Consider the following 1120-nt stretch of genomic DNA (forward strand, 5'->3'; position numbering starts at 1 on the left):
CTCTACCAATGGTTAATAAGTGAAACTCTGTCTCAAAAAAAAAAAAAAAAAAAAGATAATGGCCTTAGCTAATACAGTTGTTCTTTTCCAGAGCTAAAGCTTCCCCTCCTAAACTGCCCACTAAGCTCAGCATTCATTTGAAAGGCAAGTTTCTAAAAACTCTAGAGATCCTAAACACTAGGGGAATAAAGGAGGCATGTGGCCAGAGGTCAGTGATGAAAGCTAGGACTCTAGAAAGGGTAACCTACTACCCTGCCACCAGGATGTTGTCAGACTATTTCCTCAGTCTCAATCATTACAAGTAAGTAGCATGCTGGTCTACAACCAGAACTTAGGCACATAAGGGGTGCCTTCCAGGAACTGCCCTGCCCAGCATCAGCTCTCACAGGAATTCATGGATTTTGATCCATTTTTTAGTGAAGTGGAGAAAATTAGAACCAATAAGTGTGTCAAACATGGCAGAGAGAATAGCAACACTTAGCCCAACTACCACAGGTCTGGTCCAACCCTGAGCAACGTACTCGGTAGGAGTGGAATAACTCTACAGCGCGGAGCACATCAAACTTTCTGGCCATGAGGAACTTGACAGCCACATTCCAAGAGAGTGGAGAAACATTGTACTGCACTGTCCACTTGTTAATCTCTTCAAGAAACTGCTTGGTGGCCTGTTTGACAAAGAAAGCAAGAATAATTAGTAAAAGGAAAACATATTTATGGGACTAAAATCCAAACAAGCAAAAACTATCATACTTTTTCCAAGCAAGACAGAATCAAAAGTTTACTACACAGGGCTGGGTGCAGTAGCTCATGCCTCTAATCCTAGCACTCTGGTAGGCCAAGGAGGGTGGATTGCTTGAGCTCACAAGCTCACAGGTTCGAGACCAGACTGAGCAAGAGCAAGAGCTCATCTCTATTAAAAATAGAAAAAAACGGAGGCAAGATGATCACTTGAGCCCGAGCTGGAGGTTGCTGTAAGCTATGACACCATAGCACTCTACCCAGAGCAACAGCTTGAGGCTGTCTCAAAAAAAAAAAGATAGAAACTCATCTGAAACCAAAAATATTAAAATTTATAACTCAGGCAAGCATAATGGCTCACACCTATAATCCTAGCACTTTG

At 42.3% G+C, this 1120-nt stretch overlaps 1 protein-coding gene across 1 annotated transcript in view; it reads right to left on the reverse strand.

Annotated features, from left to right (window-relative positions):
- Positions 1–1120, reverse strand: part of PTPN9 (protein tyrosine phosphatase, non-receptor type 9) — a 107312-nt gene that overhangs the window by 52388 nt on the left and 53804 nt on the right. The window contains exon 2 of the mRNA XM_023510140.1: positions 522–665. Coding sequence (XP_023365908.1) covers positions 522–665 — 144 coding nt within the window. The remainder of the gene's footprint in view (positions 1–521; positions 666–1120) is intronic.

The sequence above is a fragment of the Otolemur garnettii genome, unplaced genomic scaffold (genome assembly GCF_000181295.1).
Source record: "Otolemur garnettii isolate 467f Iridium unplaced genomic scaffold, OtoGar3 scaffold00011, whole genome shotgun sequence".
Lineage (NCBI taxonomy): Eukaryota > Metazoa > Chordata > Mammalia > Primates > Galagidae > Otolemur > Otolemur garnettii.